General features: G+C 42.2%; 1 protein-coding gene across 1 annotated transcript; it reads right to left on the bottom strand.

The window, feature by feature from the left end:
* Window positions 1-10,802: 10,802 nt before the first annotated feature.
* LOC140508584 (basic phospholipase A2 ammodytoxin A-like) lies at window positions 10,803-12,327 on the bottom strand. The gene is made up of 3 exons (XM_072616506.1): window positions 12,195-12,327; window positions 11,590-11,696; window positions 10,803-11,324 (listed from the first exon to the last, which is right to left on the bottom strand). The coding sequence occupies exons 1-3, from the start codon at window positions 12,296-12,298 to the stop codon at window positions 11,182-11,184; spliced, it is 354 nt and encodes a 117-aa protein (XP_072472607.1). The 5' UTR covers window positions 12,299-12,327; the 3' UTR covers window positions 10,803-11,181.
* Window positions 12,328-18,263: the final 5,936 nt, after the last annotated feature.

Consider the following 18,263-nt stretch of genomic DNA (forward strand, 5'->3'; position numbering starts at 1 on the left):
TTGAGTTCATCCATCAATAGAAATGGATTCTACAATTCCGTAGGGGAAAAATGATATTGTATATCAACAGTTAAAGAAATTGAAAGAAAAACTCCAGTAAAATAAATATTGAAATTAAGAAGAAAATTCAGTATCTAACAATTTTTCCCAAATGTAGCTAGTGTTGGGTTAAATTTAACATTAAACTCAAGATGTAGAAAAAAAGAATTTACATAAAATGGAAACAAAATTAAAATTTACAAAGAATTAATATCCTTAGCCTATAGATATATTAAATGTGTGCACAGATAATGCAAGAAACTGCTTTAAAAGAAGTAAAATGAAGAATTATAGTAGTACTTAAGCTTTCAAACAGAAAAAAACCCCCTCAAATATAAAAATCCACACAAATCCCAGGATGAGGTTCTCATTTGAAACCAGCAGGAGTCACTGTGGAGTGCTGTTTGACTGAAGTGGTTCCTCAGAACATGCCTTTTTTTTTCCCAGTGGAAGATCACACTGCCTTCTGCACTGCTTCCTTCCTGTTTGATGCTGGACTTTTTGCATGAGCCTCCCACCCTTGTACTTAAAGCTAGGAGGTAAAGGTTTTTGCCTAGGGCTTTTGTTGTTGGATCCTTTCAGTCATGACTGACCCTTTGTGACCCCATTTGAGGTTTTCTTGGAAAAGGTACTTGAGTGGTTTGCCATTTCCTTCTCTAGATCATTTTACAGATGGGGAAACTGAGGCAAGGAGAGTTAAATGACTTGCTCAGGTCACGCAGCTATGAAGGATATGAGACCATATTTGAACCCAGGAAGATGAGTCTTCCCAACTCCAGGCCTCATACTCTATGCATTATGCCTTCACCTAGCTTCTTAGGGCAGGTACCTAGAATAGATGCCTGTCGATCACCTTCTCCTCAGGCTGGATCCAGATTGCCTGTGGTGCAATGAATCTATGGACACTCACCCTGGATACAAACAGTTTTTAACCTGGGGATTATGGCCCTTAATTCCATGGGGATCCCTTTCTTTGGACTTTTCATTTTAAGAATTCAGATTTTAAATAATCCTCACCATAGTAGCCTCTCCAGCCCCCAGGGAACTTCCTAACATTTGTCCAGAGAAGTAGATCTTTGACCACTTAAATTGTGCACATTCCAACTAGCACCCCCATGTCCCACTCCATTTGTTCTCTCTGCATGCAATTAAAGACATTTGTGACTCACAAAATGAAGATCAATCTCATTTTTAATGTAGAAATAATTGGTTTATAGTGCTATTGAAGATAGCAAACACCCAGCTGGAAAGGCAGACATAGAATATTCAGACAAACTCTACTTTCTGACAAAGACAGAAGGAGGAAAGAGAAGAGTTTGTTTCCCACTAGCTACTAGAAGAAAGTTTGCAGATGATGTGGCCGCCTCTGTTCATTAATGTCCTGAACAACCCCAGGGCATGAATGTGCTTCCTGTGCAGGTGGAGCCTGGGCACACTGAGCTCCTTTCTTTTCCACCTTTGTTGTCTTTCCTTGTGTGTTCTAAAACTTCTGCTGTGGAAGTGTAGGGTGTCTTCAGGGAAAACTGGTACCTCTGGTGTGAGAGCTGCTGAGTCCTCTTCAGGGTGCTTTCCACCTTTGCTGTCCACCTGTTTCTCTTAACACTCACCTATGTCTCCAGGAATCTATAGCATACACAGTGGCTAAACCCAGTAATTGTTTTGGGCTAAACCAAGTTGAGAGTAACATAGGGATCTCAAACGCCTTGATGAGTGGGGGGGGGTGGGGGTGGGGGTGTGTCTAGCTCAAGCATGTGAAGACTTCCCCTGGTGGAATGGGCAGCAGAGAACCATTTGTTCCAAAAGCCACAAAGGCAGCTGAATCATCCACTGCATTTTGAGCCATCATCAGTCATCTTGACTCTATCCTGTACCTGGACTGTGATGACTCTGGAAGAGACAGTGAGGCTGATAACTTCGTGGAACTTTGCCTCACTTAAATCGAATTTAAGCACAAATTAAAAGATATCACCCCTACCATTCTTCCATTTTTACCTATCTCAAAGTCCTGTTGAGGGCGGAGTCAAGATGGTGGAGTAGAAAGACGCACATACGCTACCTCCGGACCCACTGCCCATAAAATACCTGTTAAAAAAAAAAGAACCACTGGTGAATTCTGGAGCAGCAGAAGCCACAGAACAGAGTGGACGAGATTTCTGCTCCAGAGAGCCTGAAAACCTCTCGCAAAAGGTCCCTCGCACCCTGGACCCAGAGCAGAGCCCAACCCTGCCTCGGGGGCGCAGCACCAAAAGGAGCAGATCCGAGCAGGCTTCAGGGATGGAATCTCCAGCAGCCGTGGGGGTCCCTCCACCCACAGGTTACAAGGGTTGGTGAGAGGGTGTCTTTGGCGGGTCGAGAAGGGAGTGGGGTGCCCCCATAGCTCAGGCCCCCTCAGGAGGCAGCAGCGGAGGCAGGAGGAGACCAGAGCTCCCCAAGCAGGCAGGAACCCGGATCCATTGTTGAAGGTCTCTGCATAAACCCCCTGAGGGAACTGAGCCTGTGAGGCGGCCCTGCCCCCACCTGAGCACCTGAACTTAATCTCACACTGAATAGCAGCCCTGCCCCCACCCAAAGCCCTGAGGCTGGGAAGCAGCATTTGAATCTCAGACCCCAAGTGCTGGCTGGGTGCATCTGGAGGCGAGGTGGGGGTGGAGAGGACACTCAGAAGTCAAGTCACTGGCTGGGAAAATGCCCAGAAAAGGGAAAAAAAATAAGACTATAGAAGGTTACTTTCTTGGTGAACAGGCATTTCCTCCCTTCCTTTCTGATGAGGAAGAACAATGCTTACCATCAGGAAAAAACGCAGAAGTCAAGGCTTCTGTATCCCAGCCCACCCAATGGGCTCAGGCCATGGAAGAGCTCAAAAAGGATTTTGAAAATCAAGTTAGAGAGGTGCAGGAAAAACTGGGAAGAGAATTGAGTGACATGCAAGCAAAGTATGAAAAACAAGTAAACACCCTGCTAAAGGAGACCCAAAAAAATGCTGAAGAAAATAACACCTTGAAAAATAGGCTAACTCAACTGGCAAAAGAGGTTCAAAAAGCCAATGAGGAGAAGAATGCTTTCAAAAGCAGAATTAGCCAAATGGAAAAGGAGATTCAAAAGCTCACTGAAGAAAATAGTTCTTTCAAAATTAGAATGGAACAGATGGAGGCTAATGACTATATGAGAAACCAAGAAATCACAAAATAAAACCAAAAGAATGAAAAAATGGAAGATAATGTGAAATATCTCTTTGGAAAAACAACTGACCTGGAAAATAGGTCCAGGAGAGACAATTTAAAAATTATGGTCCTACCTGAAAGCCATGATCAAAAAAAGAGGCTAGACATCATCTTTCATGAAATTATCAAGGAAAACTGTCCTGAGATTCTAGAACCAGAGGGCAAAATAAGTATTCAAGGAATCCACAGATCACCGCTTGAAAGAGATCCAAAAAGAGAAACTCCTAGGAACATTGTGGCCAAATTCCAGAGTTCCCAAGTCAAGGAGAAAATATTGCAAGCAGCTAGAAAGAAACAATTCAAGTATTGTGGAAATACAATCAGGATAACACAAGATCTAGCAGCTTCTACATTAAGGGATAGAAGGGTGTGGAATAGGATATTCCAGAAGTCAAAGGAACTAGGACTAAAACCAAGAATCACCTACCCAGCAAAACTGAATATAATACTTCAGGGGAAAAATTGGTCTTTCAATGAAATAGAGGACTTTCAAGCATTCTTGATCAAAAGACCAGAGCTGAAAAGAAAATTTGGCTTTCAAACACAAGAATGAAGAGAAGCATGAAAAAGTAAATAGCAAAGAGAAGTCATAAGGGACTTTACTAAAGTTGAACTGTTTACATTTCTACATGGAAAGACAATATTTGTAACTCTTGAAACTATTCAGTATCTGGGTACTGGGTGGGATTACACACACACACACATGCACACGCACATGCACACACACATAGAGACAGAGTGCACAGAGTGAATTGAAGAGGATGGGATCATATCTTAAAAAAATGAAATCAAGCAGTGAGAGAGAAATATATTGGGAGGAGAAAGGGAGAAATGGAATGGGGCAAATTATCTCTCATAAAAGAGGCAAGCAAAAGACTTATTAGTGGAGGGATAAAGAGAGGAGGTGAGAGAAAAACATGAAGTTTACTCTCATCACCTTCCACTAAAGGAAGGAATAAAATGCACACTCATTTTGGTATGAAAACCTATCTTACAATACAGGAAAGTGGGAGATAAGGGGATAAGCAGGGTGGGGGGGGGGAGGATGGAAGGGAGGGCATGGGGAGGAGGGAGCAATTTGAGGTCAACACTCATGGGGAGGGACAGGATCAAAAGAGAGAACAGAAGTAATAGGGGACAGGATAGGATGGAGGGAAATATAATTAATTCTTACACAACACAACTATTATGGAAGTCATTTGCAAAACGACACAGATTTGGCCTATATTGAATTGCTTGCCTTCCAAAGGGAAGGGGTGGGGAGGGAGGGAGGGCAGATTGGCAGACAGGGGCAATTAGAACGCTCGGTGTTTTGGGGTGGGGGGAGGGGACAAAAGGGGAGAAAATTTGGAACCCAAAATTTTGTGAAAATGAATGTTAAAAGCTAAATAAATAAATAAATTTAAAAAAAAAAGTCCTTTTGGAATGAGCAAGTGATGAAGCAACTGGTGTGGATACACTGAGAGCTGTAGTCACAGCCCTGCACACAGGGTTGGGGGAAATTCCGAAGCTGCTAAATGGAAAATGAGAACTCTATAAGGTTTATCAATAGGGCATTTCATCCATCCCTAAGAAGGCAGCATTTAATTGCATCAAAAGCAAAGTATAAGCAAACCTTAGAGAGACGCAGAATTCTTGGCTCTGTAAGGAAGCAAATGAAATTGTTTCATGCTGATAGTAACAACCCAAAGCACTTTTACGATGCCCTGATGGCTGTTTATGGGCCAAAGACTTATGGTGCAACTCAACTATTTAAGTGCTGATGGAACCACATTGATTAGGATATGATCCTAGAGAAATGAACCAAACACTTCTATGGTGTTCTCAATAGACCACCATCAGTCAATGCTGAGGCCATTGATCGTTTACCTCAGGTAGAAGTCAATCCCTTCCTAGCTGCTGTTCCAACTGTAAACGAGATTTTGAATGCCATTAGGCTCCTTTTGTCTAGCAAAGCACCTGGTGCTGATTCTATTCCAGCTGAGATTTACAAGGTGTGTGTGTGGGTCCATTGCTCATACAAAAGCTGACTAAAATTTTTTGTGTTGTATGACAAGAGGAAGTTATCCCCCAGGAGTTCAAGGATGCCTCTATTGTCCTTTCTATAAAGGTAAAGGGAATAGATTGTCCTGTGATAATCATAGAAGGGTCTCTCTTTTAGCCACTGCTGATAAGATTCTTGTCAGTTTTCCTCAACAGATTGATCCTTCACCTGATAGATGGTCATCTACCCTAGAGCCAGCTTGGTTTCAGAAAGGATGAAGGAACGGTCAATATGGGGTTTGCTGCCTGAAATTCCAGGAGAAATGCCAAGAACAGAACAGAGGTCTGTACATAATGTTTGTAGATCTGACCAAGGCCTTTGATACTGTTAGTTGGGAGGGCTTATGCAAAATTATGTAAAAATTTGGTTGCCTGGAGAAGTTCATCAGCATTTGTACATCAATTTCATGATGGGTTCTGGATAATGGAAAATGCTCTCATGCTTTTCCAGTCACCAATGGAATACAAGACTGTGTACCTTCTCCTGTGCTTTTTAACCTGATGTTTTCACCCATGTTGTCAAATGCCTTTAATGAGAATGAACATGCCATCAAGATCAGGTATTGCACTTACGGTAAATTCTTCAACTTGAAAAGATTACAAGCCAAGATCAAAATGCAAGGAGTATTTGTGCATGATTTTTTGTTTTCAGATAATTGTGCCCTCAATGCAGGCTCTGAAGCAGAGGTGCAACAAAGAATAGATCAGTTGTCTGCTGCATGTACTGATTTTGGCCTAATAATTAACACCAAGAAAACAAGGTGCTCCAGCAGCCAGTACCACACCATCCATATTTGGAACCATTAGTTACAGCAAATGGAGAAATTTTGAATGCTTTGGATAAGTTCACCTACCTTGACAGTATACTTTCTAGGGATGTACACATCCCTAGATAATGTGGTAGACACATGCTTTGCCAAAGCTAGGTCAGTATTTGGGAGGCTCTGAAGGAAAGTGTGGGAGAGAAGAGGTATTAGACTGACTACCAAACTGAAGGTCTACAGAGCTGTTGTGCTGACCTCATTGTTGTATGCCTGTGAAACCTGGAAGTGTACCAGAGCTATGCCAAGAAGCTGAATCATTTCCATTTGAATTTTTTTAGAAAGATACTGAAGATCACCTGGTGTACTGTTAATGCTACTATCAGCTGCTGTGGGAGTGTAAGACCAAACCAATACCACAGGAGGGCTGCTAACACTTGTTCTTGATGTGCTTTTCTAAAGGAAAGACAGCTTCAAAGGGGTTAATAATCTTACTTCAATTAAACAATGAGAAAGAAATATAAGTAGAGAAAAGTGAGTATCCAAGAAAGAGACCAATAGACAGGGATGCAGCTGTCTAAACATAGTAATGGACACATACTCACTAGACCAGGGGCACCAACATCTGGGTTCACAAAGCCAGTGGCTCCTTAACAACAGCTACCCAGAATCTCGTCTGGCCAAATTACAAAGACCTTAGGTGAACATTCTTCCTATGAGTGAGCTCCCAAGTAAAATGCCAACTGCCCAGTATATATAGTTTTCAACTAATAGGCTCAGAGCCAGAAAGCATCAAAACCCAGGTGCCTCAGTGCCCAGTTGGTTCAATGCCAAAAGCTGTGAAAGCCTCTGTGACTCAGCATCGAATGTATCAACTGTGAACTGGGCTGGAGTTCAAAGCAGTAAGAGATCTATGATTGAAATACCTGTGTACCTTCAGACCTGGGAACACAGCCCCCGTTTTAAGGGAAAAAAAGAATACATGTGGTTACATTGGCCTATAAATGGACAGAGATGTTATATTCCCTTAACCCTTACACGGCAGGATAAGATATCAGACACCGAGGTCCTTTCTTGAACTAAACTGCCAAACATTCAAACTCTACTTCAGAGGGGGTAACTATGATAGACTGGCTATGATGTTCGAATGCCAAATTAAGACTTGCCAAAAAGATGATTTTATGGAGAATTCACACAGGGCAAGTCTTTGGATTATAGGCAGAAAATGTGATACAATGACACTCCACTTCTCTCTTAACAACTTTGGAATTGACTGGAGGTGGAACTAAGATGGCTAAGCAAAGGCAGCGATTTGCCTGAGCTGTCCCTCAAATCCCTCCAAATACCTTTAAAAATGAGTCTTCACAAATTCTAGAGCAGCAGAATCCACAAAAAAATGGAGTGAAACAAATTTCCATTCCAAGAAAACTTTGAAGGTCAGCAGGAAAGGTGCACCAGGCGAGGAAGGTTCACAGTCAAGCACAGGCTGAACCAGCACGGACCAGGCTCCACCTAATCCAGAGCAAACTTCTCACTGATTGAATCAATGGCAGCAGTGGTGGTTTCCAGACCTCTCTCCCAAAAGACACTTAAGACAATTTAGAAGGTCAGCAGGAAAGGTCTATGGCACCTGGGTAAGAGTGGAGGGAAGTCCAGCACAGGGCATAGCAGCACAGACCTGGCCCCAGCAAACCACGAGGAGGCCTTGGGAGTGACTGAAAAAGCATTGGCAGCAGCTAATTCTGTAGCTCTCAGCTCACAAATGGTAATGAGGTTGATAACTGGTCAGAAGGAGATTACAGGGGTCTTTTTACTAACACTGAGGCAGGACTTTGTTGAAACCTCCCTAACGCATTTACCCTCAGTCAGGTTTAGCCCATCTGCCTGGATGGTTTTATTGGGTTGTGATCATCGCACATGATGCAGTTTCTTGGAGTCATAGGTTAGAGTTGGGTAAAAGGTGGACACCAAAAGTGGATGGGCAGCCCTCACATCAGAGGTGCAAGTCTTCCCTTAACACCACATACATATCTTAGTAAATACCTATTTCTAAAAACTAATGAAATCTTCTTGACTAATTCATAATTACTGATATTTGGGAAGCCCACTGGTAAGAGCTTGTGGGTTATAGAAACAACTTCCACAATGCCTCAGAACTGCATCTACAACTCTGAGGGGAGGAATAGCCAGTCACTCCCTAGCTTTCCCACCTGGTCATACTAGTGGGAGCTGGAAGGCTCAGCAAGATTCTATGGCTCTCCCATGGTCACAAAGCTAGTTAGTACCAGGGGTACTAACTTGAACCCAAGTTTTCTGGATTATAAGAGTAGCACATTCTATTTCATGGCTTCTCTCTCTTTTGTACCAGAGGTCCATTACACTGGGTATCTGTTCTCCCCTCACTCCCACTCCTATCCTTTTCTTATTCCTCCTTTACCTGTTGCCAGAGTTATCTTCCTTTTTCCTTGATTTGCTCATGTTGCTCTTGTATTGGAAAAAAAACCCTCCAGGTTTTCTTAGTTTAGATGTTTATCGCAGGCATTCAAGACCCTTCACAATCCATCACTATCCTATTTTGCCAGCCTTATCTCATGTGAATCCCTTCTACGCTCTAGCCCAACTGGATATCTCACTGTCCCTTGAAACATGCACTGTATTTTCCCAATTCTACTCCTTTACTCATGGCATTCTCTATGCCTAGAGTATCCTTCCTTCTCCTTGATGGTTTAATTCCTCTCTGGTATGGGTAGAGGAGCCATCCTTTGAAATTGAACTCAAATGCTGCCTTAAAAAGTAATTAATAGAAATATGTTTGTTACGAGCATGTTGGCATCAGGTTAACACCTGACTAGGAGAGGCATGTATGGGAAAAAGCACTGGATTTGAAGTCAGAAAAACTGAGTTTGAATTTCGTCTTTGCTAGTTTTCTGTTACTACTGGCACTATTACACCACTATCGCCACCATCACTACTACCTCTTCTACCTCCTCCTTTTCTTCCTACTGCTAATACCACCACCACTATGACTATTACTACCACCCACCCACTACCTCTTTTCCTTCTCCTCTTCTTCCTCCTCCTTCTACAATTGATAGTATTACCACTACCACTATTACTATTACTGCTACTACATCCACTATCAGCCCCACCCCCACCATTGCCATTCCTCCTCCTTCTCCCCCACCCTTTCCTTCTCCTCCTACTCATTTGATCCTTACAACAACTCTGGGAGGGATAAGGCTATCACTGTCCTTATATTTTGATGTGGAAACTGGGTTAAGCAAAGATGAAGTGAATTGCTTAGGATCACATACCTAGTAAGTATGTGAGGTCACATTTGAACTCAGGTCTTCCTGACTGCAAGTCCAGTGCTCTCTCCACTGCCTACATAGCTATTACCTGTCTAACCTTACTCAAGCCACTGTCCCTTCTTAGCCCTCAGTTTCTTCACATGCGAAATGAAAGATCAGAGAATTAGAGCTGGAGGGAATTTCCAGGTTATCATTCCTAATACTCTCATATTTCAGATGAGAATCCTGTAGTCCAGGGAGGACCAGTGATTCATCTTCACCCACACAGAGAGTGAGTTCAGTGTCAGAGATGAGCCTGGACCCCAGGTCCTCAGCCTCCAGGGCCAGGGTTCTTTTCACTGCATTGTACCACACTGCTTCCTTGGGAGATCAGACTAGATGGCCTGTGTGTGAGGCCTTTTCCCGCTTTGCGTGGATGGAGGCCTAGTCTATGCTTTGTGTGTTGTCTTCCACCATTGTACTGTAAGCTCCTCCAGGGCATGGATTCTTTTTCTTTTGTTTCCACAGGGTCCTGGAACAGTGATTGGCACAGAGCAGGCACTTAGCAAATGTTACTGAACTGAACCAAGTATGCAAAGGAAAGGAAGGATTGAAATAGACTTGAGTATGGACAGTCCCCAACTGCTCATTTTGGATTTTGTAACACCCTGCTGTAGTGGATAGAGCCCTGGAACTGGAGTCCAGGAAGACCTGAATTCGAATGTTGTCTGTGACACCTGCTAAACATTTGACCTCCCCAAGCCTCTGGCAGTTTTCCCAACTCTAAGTTTTAGCTAGGATTATTGGTGTCCTTCCCTCAGCTGTAATATCACAGTATTTGGATTGCACTACACAAATGTTTGGTTGAAAAGGCTTGACGTTCTAAAACGTGTGATTCTAGCTGATAGAGTGTGGTGTTCATGCTTATAGTAGGTGGCTTAGAGACATGTGGAGCCTAAGGTGCTCATGACAGTAGGGATCCTGGAGACAGCCCTCAGGGAAGGTGTCAGCCCAGCTGGAAGCAGGGACTGGGGAAGGGTCTCTGGCTTGCTTTCCTTGACCCTCAGTCAGCAATTGGATTATTAGATCCAGTGATTTGTTAAGAACGTATTCAACACCTCATGTGAGGAAGGCAGAAGTAGTTCTGAGAGAGAAGCTTCTTTTCTAGGCAAACTTATACTGGATGACTTCTAGTCAAACCCACTTTCATCTCTAAGATTTTGTGCCTCTGATCCTTTCAGAGGAATAGTGACCAGTTGGAGCAGCTGGGTCTGCTGGTAGGAGAGGGCAGAACCACATTTCTTTCCCTGCATTCCTTCCCTCCCTCTCTTCCTCATCATATTTGAGCCATACAGAGCAAATTTTTTCATGCCCACAACATGGAACTGATGAAAAAATAGCATAAAACACCAAACCCACCATTTTATTGATGCATTTTATTTCCTATCACTGCCACTTCCTAATAACCACCCTCCTCCTCATGGCAAAGACAAAGAATAAAAGCAAACCACAGGTCCCAACAGCATCAGACTACAGGTGTGGCATCCACATTCTCCTTTTCCACCTCTCCCCAGAGAGAAGGGAGATGGGTTTTATCCTCAACCCTCTGGAACTGAGGTTGGTAATTACATTGGAAAGCCTGGCCCAGAGTAAGCAGGTAATAAACATTTGTTGATTGATTGCATTAATTAATCTGAATCCTGATGTCAAAGCAGTACAGTTCAGAAAAGGAAATGTGGCAAGCTGTGGATGGGGTCGATGGTTTTGGAATGGGAGATTTGAGGGTCCTTCTTCTCAACTGTTGCTGAGGAAGAGGAAAAGAAGCTCTCAGCATTTAGCCTTACTTCCCTTACACAGGAAATTGGGGTAGTTGCTATATTTCACATTATAACTTCTCAGATTTCTCTTCATACAGTAGGCAGCTGTTCGATCACAGGCACAGATTTGCTGCTGACAGTAGTTGCCAGACCCTACGAGTTCAGAGAAATGAATGAGCCTCAAAAGTGAGTAATTTTCCCTTCTATTGACACCCCTCACCCTGCCCCACTGAGCTGAGTTCCTTTATTGGTTGCCTTGATGGAGAAACATTCCCTTCCCCAGGGGAAACCCCTCATCTGAGGGGAGAGGGCAGCCTTTGTTTTCAGGGATTTTGGAGCAATATCCTTCCAGATACCATTTTAGGGTTCTGCACATCTGGAATGCTCAGTGGTGCCTGACTGTAATGTGCTATCTCACCACAGGTGATGGATCCATCCTTGTACTTGTAATTGTAGCCCTGTGTTTTGGGTTTGCAGCCTTTCTGCACCAGCTTTGAATAGCAGCAGTCATGATTTAAACAGCACCTAAAGAGAGATGCCGTACTGAGTGCTGTCCTCCTCTCCTACTGGGGAGCAGGAGGTCAGCAAGCAGGACACTCAGAGAGGCCACCCAAGGAGGCAGCCTATTTTGGTGGAATGAGCCCTGGTCTGGTAGTCAGGACACCTGGGTTATTAGGATCACAGTTTTCTCATCTGTAAATGAGGGGATTGGATTACATGGTCTGTAAGGTTCTTTTCAGTTCCAAATTGTGTTCTTTTTAATGGAGGGTCTCTGATTCTGAAAACTTATCTTCTAGTCTTCCCTATTTCTTCTTCTAGAGGATTTCAAGGGCCTCTATTGAAAGACTCCAAGGAGGGCTTGAGATGAACACTCTTCTGTAATTTTGCTTTTGAAATTCTTTTCTTTGCTGCCCCTTTCTTGTGCCCTACCCATTAACTTGTACCTCCTGTCAGTGCTGCTTGTAGTGATTCCCAAGAAAGCTAAGGCAGCCACCCTGGCAGGACTGGGGAACAGCAACTTACCTGTCAGTAGCATCCTTTGGGGTTCCTTTGCCTCCCAAGCCACAGTAGCAACCGTAGAAACCATAGCTAGTCAATGCAGTCTTCTTCGTGAGCTTCCAAATCATGTCCTGGAATTGCAACAAGTTCCCCTGCACCTCAGATAAGCCTGCAAGAGATATCAGTGGTCCCTAGTCAGATGTGATTACCCTTCTGTCTTCTCTATCCACTACTGCTTTAGTTTGTCTTTCCCCACTTTTTACCTGAGCAGAGAATTTTGTTCTCTCTATTTTCTTCCCAGTCTCTAAGAAGAGATGGTGAAGAATTAGTTGGGAATTGCAAGGTTGATGGAATGGAGAGACATAGGGAGCCCAAGAGAGGCTGGGGGAGACACTTTTTGTACAACCCAAGAGTTGTCTGCCCTGGGGTTGATTCCTGGGAAGAGGGAAGTCATGGGGGTCATTTCTTACCACAGGCCATTAGTACAGCTAGCAGAAAGACAGCCTTCATTTTGAAGCCTCTGTAAGAGAAAGTATAACGCTGATGTCTGTCTCCTCAGGTGAGGTCCCCACATTCCTCCTTTACTCTTAGTGCTGCCATGTGGGAGGAGAATAGGTCCTTACTCTTATTGGAAGGACCACAAGAACCATCTACTGCAACCTATATCTGATCAAGAAATCCCTTTGCGAAATTTCTGTTGACATAGAAACACATTACCCTGGTACCACACCCCTCTCCTCAGCTCCCAACACTGTATTGGTTACACAAATGCACAACTCATATCCTCTAGATATGATTACATTACACACAATGTAATACAGGTACAGAAACAAACACTCAGACCACTTCAATTCACACACTCATTACAATACTCAGGGCCACAGAAATAGAGACAAATCAATACATACAGAATGCTACTGGTACACTCAGACTCTCTAAAGAAGGTATTCTAATCTTTTTTTACATCCTGGAGCCCTTTGGTTGTCTAGTGAAATCTATGGACCCACCTTCAGAATCATGTTTTTAGATGCATAAGGTTAAATATGTGGGATTGTAATTCAAATTATACTGAAAGATGGTTAACAAAATATTTATAAAACTACAAGTCCACAGACACCAGGTCAAGAATCCCTTTGTGCTCTAAACCTACCTAATAAATAATCACACAAACACAGACACTTACTCTCTGACTTTGAGGAAGGTCTTCTGGTCTTTGGGGCTCCAGATGCCTTCAGTTGTTTCTTGGTTCAATCTGTCCACTGCAGGGCTCCTGAACCTAATTGGTCCTCAAGGCAGAGAAGCTCCATATATAGATCCAGCAGGACTCTGAGGTGACTGAAAGTTACCACCCCAGGGGCAGGAATTTCCAGAAACCTGCCCAAAACCAACAGTCCATGCTGCACGAAAAAGGGGTGGGGCCAGAGTTTGCTGTGGGAGTCCACAAGGTGCTCCTCCAGGTCTTTCAGGAGCCATTTACCCAGAGTGGGAAGGCAGCCTCTTTTGATGGCATTTTGATGGCATTTTGAAGGCATTTTGATGGCACTGCATTATATTCAAGGACTTTGTGTCCTGGCGATTGTTGGGGGACACACTCACCTAAACTCAGGGCACAATATTCTGCCTCAGACTTTGGACTGTGGTCACTGACAACTCTGTAAACATTTGGAAGACTACTTACTCACAGCAAAGACCCAATCACTCATTCAGCACCTCAGTCAAGTTTCCACTCTGTACAGAGCCCTCTATGAAGTGCTTTGTTTATAGCTTGGTGGGGGCAGAGAGAGCAGAAGAAGAAGAAGCAGAAAGATAAGGCAAAAAATAGAGGTCAAGAAAAGGGAGAGATAAAGATCCTACACATCTGAGTTAATAAGGAGTCACTAGAGTTTATTGAATGGGGAAGTAATCTGGTTTCACCTGTGCTTCAGTAACATTACTTTGGGATTTTCATGTAGGACAGATTAGACAGGGGAGAGATGAGGAAGGGTGACCGATTAGGTGGCTACTGATATTGTCCAGTTGAGAAATAAGGCATAGGAATATCTCAATTTGGGTGATGTCTATGAGAGTGGAGAGAAGGAGACAGCTAGGAAAAGTGTTGGAGAGGTAAAATGATTTGGTAACATTGTAATTGTGATTTTAGGAATAGTACAGAATCCAAGATAATACCAGTGATGAGAGCTTGGGCACTAGGGAGATATTTACATCTCAAGGGAAATTGGGAAGTTCAGAGGGGAGAGGTAGTGAGTTCTGTTTTGGACATGTTGTGTTTGAGATGACTTTGGGACATCCAGTTAGGAATAGGCAAATCTTAATATGACAGAGAGAGACAGACAGAGAGAGGGGAGGGGGAATGAGAGATGTGAGAACTGTATATACAGAACTGTGAGCCATCTTCGTGGAGAAGAGAATTGAAGCAAATGGAGCTGATAAAGTCACCAAATAAGAGAGTATTCAGAGAGAAGAGGGTTCAGAATGGAAGCAGAGAGCACCCACCTTTAGGTGCAGTGATATGGAAGAAGATCCAGCAAAGGAGACTTAGGAGTGGTGAGACAGGTATAAGGACAGCCAAGAGAAAACAATGTCATCACAACTCAGAGAGGAGAATGTATGTAACCAGGAGGAGAGAGTGGTCAGCAGTGTCAGATGCTGCATAGAAGGAAGACAGAATAAGATTGAGAAAAGACCAACACACTTGTCAATTAAGAGATCATCTCTTTAAAGAGTCCAGTTTTAATTGAGTTATGATGCTAGGATAAGGAGAAGGCTGAGGTAATGGGAGACTGATGGGATGGTGTTTCCTTCTATGAAAACAGGCCAGTTTGGAAGAGAGATGGGTTGGGAGTGTGATTGGTGAGGAAAGAAAATGCAATGGCAATTGGTCTTCTCGTCCTGTGCTGCTCACCCTTTTTCTGTTGAAATTGAAAAGTGTGTGGAGCAGGGAAAAGATCAAGTAAGGGGACTTCCCTGGAGAACAGAGTCTACTCTTGAGATGCATGAGATAGGCTGTGAGCATTTTGGAAAGATGAGTTTTGTGTGGAAATTTGGGAGTGAGCATCCACAGGTTTCTGTGTTGAATTTGCTTACAGCAGCCTTAAGGAGCTGGAACTCAATACAACCACTGAAAGTCAGCTGTGGGGGTTGTTGAACATGGGTGTGTTGGACATGAGCCCACCATCATTTGGGTCATGTCACTGAAACCTTGTGAACATACTCCATAGTCCACCAGAGGTCCTTGGCTCCAACTTAGGAGACCACTGTTGTATAAAGACACATTTTTCCATGGCAGAAACCTGACTGGTCTTTTCCTTTTCCTTCCTTTGTGGCTCTCCTGTGAAGCTTAGAGGAGAGAGCATGTAATTCTGGTGAAATCACTACACTCATACCATATGGGAAAAATTCTTGATTTCATCTTTTCTACTGTGCTCTTGTCTACCAGCTTCTAAGCTGACATTCCAGCCTGGCTAAGATGGATCTCACCCCACATAAACAATGTATTCACTTCCAACTTTCCAGAAACTTTTTCACCTTTATGACTGGAATCCTGGCTTACTCATGTCTCTATCCCCCATTGTGTTGGCAGAGGGCTTTGCACTCAGGACATGCTTAATAAACATTCTCAAGTGATTTCAATTCAATAAAACTTTATAAAACCCTATTACCTGCAATGTCTTGTTCTGTGCATTGGGGATTCTGAGATGGAAATTAGCATGCTTCCTACTGTTAAGGAACATATTCTCTAATTGGAGTGGGAGAAACCATACAGAAAAATAGAAGACAAGTAGGGGAATTGATGGTGACAAAGATAAAATAAAGACTGAACAGGACAATTCCAGGAATAATTTCATTCAGTTATCTATTCATCTATTTATTTTTTTATCAAACAACTATTGATATCTTTTAATTCTTACTTTATTATAGTGTTCCTCCTCTTCCCCCTTCCAAATAGCCATACCAAAAATATATATATTTTAAAAATAACACCCCCCCCCAACTCAAGTACATTGAAAAAAATCTGATAAAAAATGTTCAATGTATAACACCCTGGGAACTTCCACCTCCACAAAGGTGTGGTTGGGGAGGGTTGGGTTCCTCTCATATCTTTTCATTTGACTACTGTTTGATCTTTATAAATTTGTTAGTTCACTTTTTTAGTGTGTTCTTTCCGATTACATTGCTGCAATTGTGTTTATTTTTTCCTTGTACTTCTTCATTCACTCTGTATCAGTTCATGAAGATTTTTCTATGCTTTTTTGTATTTATCACAAATACTTCTTCACAGAAGATTGATCATCTGTCACTGCAGCAAGTGGTCCTTACTGATGGTGCTGTCTTAGATTCATTTCTCCCTGGGGAGATACCAAAATTACCATGAAGTGTGTTGACAAGAACTCTATTAATGCAATCACAAAACATTCTTCACACAAATAGATCCAGATGTACATACTCTGTGTATTCACTTTTCATGGATAAGCTCATCCAGTATAATAAAAATAACAATACTGTCTAATTTAATTTCCTTATTTAGTATTCCACCAGTCAAAATACCAAACTACCACATTATTTATTATGTAGAAGTTGCAAAAATAATAAAATTCATCTTATGGAACAAAAGATCAAAAATGTCCATGGAATTGAAAAAAATGGAAGGAAGGGCAATTTGAAGTTTCAGATTTCAAACTATACTATAAAGCTGTGTCATCTAAATTATTTGGCACCAGGTAAGAAATAGATTAATCAGTGATTAGTCATAAAAAATACTGATGTAAATGAGCACAGTAACCTAGTGTTTGATTAAGTCAAGTATCCTGGCTATTATGGCAAGAGCTCATTATTCAAAAAAAGTTATTGGTATAACTGGAAAGTAATCTGACAGAAACTAGATATAGACCAACACCTCACACTTTATGACATGATAACCCCAAAATAATTTAGATATAAAGAATGATATCATAAGCAAATTAGTGGAGCATGGAAGAAATTATATATCATATCGATAGGTGAAGGAAGAGTTCCATAACTAAACAAAAGACAGAGAAATTTAAAGGAGGTAAAATAGAGAATTTTACTTACATAAAAGTCAATGGCTTTTGTACAGACAAAACCAATGCAGCTAAAATTAGAAAAAAACAAACCAGGAAACTGGGAAAAATTGTTGTAGCAAATTTCTCTGATTAAGGTCTCATTTCTATGATTTCTGGGGAATAAGAATAAGAGCCACTCCCCCATTTGACAAATTATGAAAGGATATTAATAGGCAATTTAAAAAAAAGGAATCCAAGCTCTCAATAACCTTATGAAAAATGCTCTAAATTACTAATAATTACAGAAATTTAATTAAAACAACTTTGAGGTACAATATACCACTAATCAATTTGGCTAAGATGACAAAAAAGGACAATGACAAATCTTGGAGGGACTATGGAAATATACATACACTAATGCACTGTTGCTGGAGCTATGAACTCATCCAACTATTTTGGAAAGCAGTTTAGAACTATGCCCCCCAAACTATTAAACTGTACCCTTTTACTCAATGCTACCACTACTAAGTCTATACTCCAAATAGATAAAAGAAGGCTTACTCCCCTTTACATCTGCTGTTCTATCTGGTTTCAACTCTATGGAACCTGATACCCCTTCCAGGAAAGAAACAATGACACCACTACTAAGCCTGTACTCCAAAGAGATCAATGAAAGTTCACTCTACTTTGCATCTGCTGCCCTGCCTGGTTTCAACTTTATGGTTTATGGTACTCCTCCCAAGATAAGCCCAGTAATTCCACTACAAGGTCTACACCCCAAAGAGATCAAAGAAAATTAATTCCATTTTACATCTGCTGCCCTGCCTGAGTTCAACTCTATAGAACTTGATGTCCCTCCCAGGATAGAGGCAGTGATACCAGTACTAGACCTATAACCCAAAGAGATCAAAGAAAGCTCACTCCACTTTGTATCTTCTGCCCTGCCTGATTTATTTTAAACTGACCATCATACTACTAACTCAAGCCCTGATTGACACCATCTTCCTCAGTTTCCTTTCCCCTCTTATTGGAGGACTGGAGGCTGGAGTACTAAACTTCTGCCAATGCCCTC

This window comes from Notamacropus eugenii, chromosome 5 (genome assembly GCF_028372415.1).
Source record: "Notamacropus eugenii isolate mMacEug1 chromosome 5, mMacEug1.pri_v2, whole genome shotgun sequence".
Taxonomy (NCBI): Eukaryota; Metazoa; Chordata; class Mammalia; order Diprotodontia; family Macropodidae; genus Notamacropus; species Notamacropus eugenii.